General features: G+C 52.9%; 1 protein-coding gene across 1 annotated transcript; it reads left to right on the top strand.

Annotated features, from left to right (window-relative positions):
* Positions 1–23: 23 nt before the first annotated feature.
* Positions 24–981, top strand: LOC130588308 (keratin, type II cytoskeletal 6A-like; the record flags this gene model as incomplete). The annotated part of the gene is made up of 3 exons (XM_057389247.1): positions 24–110; positions 202–297; positions 553–981. Coding segments are annotated over 3 exons (456 nt in total), but the record flags the coding sequence as incomplete, so codon positions are not given.
* Between the last annotated feature and the right edge of the window lie 124 nt (positions 982–1,105).

The following is a 1,105-nucleotide window of genomic DNA, read 5'->3' as shown; positions in this document are numbered from 1 at the left end:
AAATGGTTTTTAAAAAAGCCTAGACCACCCCTCCACCTCCATTCCACAGGTATGAAGAGGAGATCAACAAGCGCACGGCTGTCGAGAGCGATTTTGTGACCCTGAAGAAGGTGGGTGCCYACACATGTGGCCCCCCCAGCCCTGCAAAAAACCCCTTCTCTGAACCTCAGCTCATTGTGGTGATGTGTTTTCCTCTCCCAGGAGGCGGACAATGCCTACCTGGACAAGACAGGGCTGCAGACCAGTCTGGATTCCCTCACAGAGGAGATCAACTTCCTCAGAGCCCTCTACGAAACCGTGAGCACCAGCGTTTGCATCTTTCTCCCAGCCCTTGCCTTCCTTTCCCATTTCAGAGCCTCAGGGCTGATGATTTTCCCCCTCTGTTGCACTAAATAATTCAGTTGTTTTTCCATTTCACATTTCTGCGTGAAGCTGTTTTGGAAAAACCCTTCCTGTTCACGCAGCTCTCCCCTCTGACCCCAGGGCTTTCCATCCCCCTAGCAAAGTTTCTGTCTCACCCTGCGACTCTGAGAACATTTGCTGCTTTTTCAGGAGCTGTCSCAGATGCAGACCCAGATCTCAGACACCTCGGTGGTGCTGACCATGGACAACAACCGGAGYYTGGACATGGAGAGCGTCATCGCCGAGGTGAAGGCGCAGTACGAGGAGATCGCCAACCGCAGCCGCRCCGAGGCCGAGTCCTGGTACCAGTCCAGGGTAAGCRCCTGGGAAGGCTTCTGCAATGGGAAAACCACCCTCCCATCCCCAAAYTCCCCTAGGGAGGGGGGTCCCACTGTAGTTTTGACACATGGAATTGATGCCTGATGATTTTTGCTTTTCCCTTTACGCTTCTGTACTCTCTATACATTCCCCTGTACCCCTTAATCCACATGTTCGTAATTCCTGAAGCCTGATATTCCAGCTTAGTTTAGGAGTTCTGCTGGGCAGAGAGACCAAACATCCTGAGGAAGGAGTCAGTGTTCCCTGTGCTATCTTAAACCCGAGGCTCCAGCCTTGGGTGAAGCTTAAACCCGAGCTCAGCCTTGGGTGAAGCCTTCTGTCCAGAACACCTTGTGTAAACTGGGCTCTGGCCTCATCTGGGGGG

The sequence above is a fragment of the Malurus melanocephalus genome, unplaced genomic scaffold (assembly GCF_030028575.1).
Source record: "Malurus melanocephalus ecotype Western Australia unplaced genomic scaffold, MMel_1.1 scaffold_4302, whole genome shotgun sequence".
Lineage (NCBI taxonomy): Eukaryota > Metazoa > Chordata > Aves > Passeriformes > Maluridae > Malurus > Malurus melanocephalus.
This window is presented reverse-complemented; position numbering and strand designations above follow the sequence as displayed.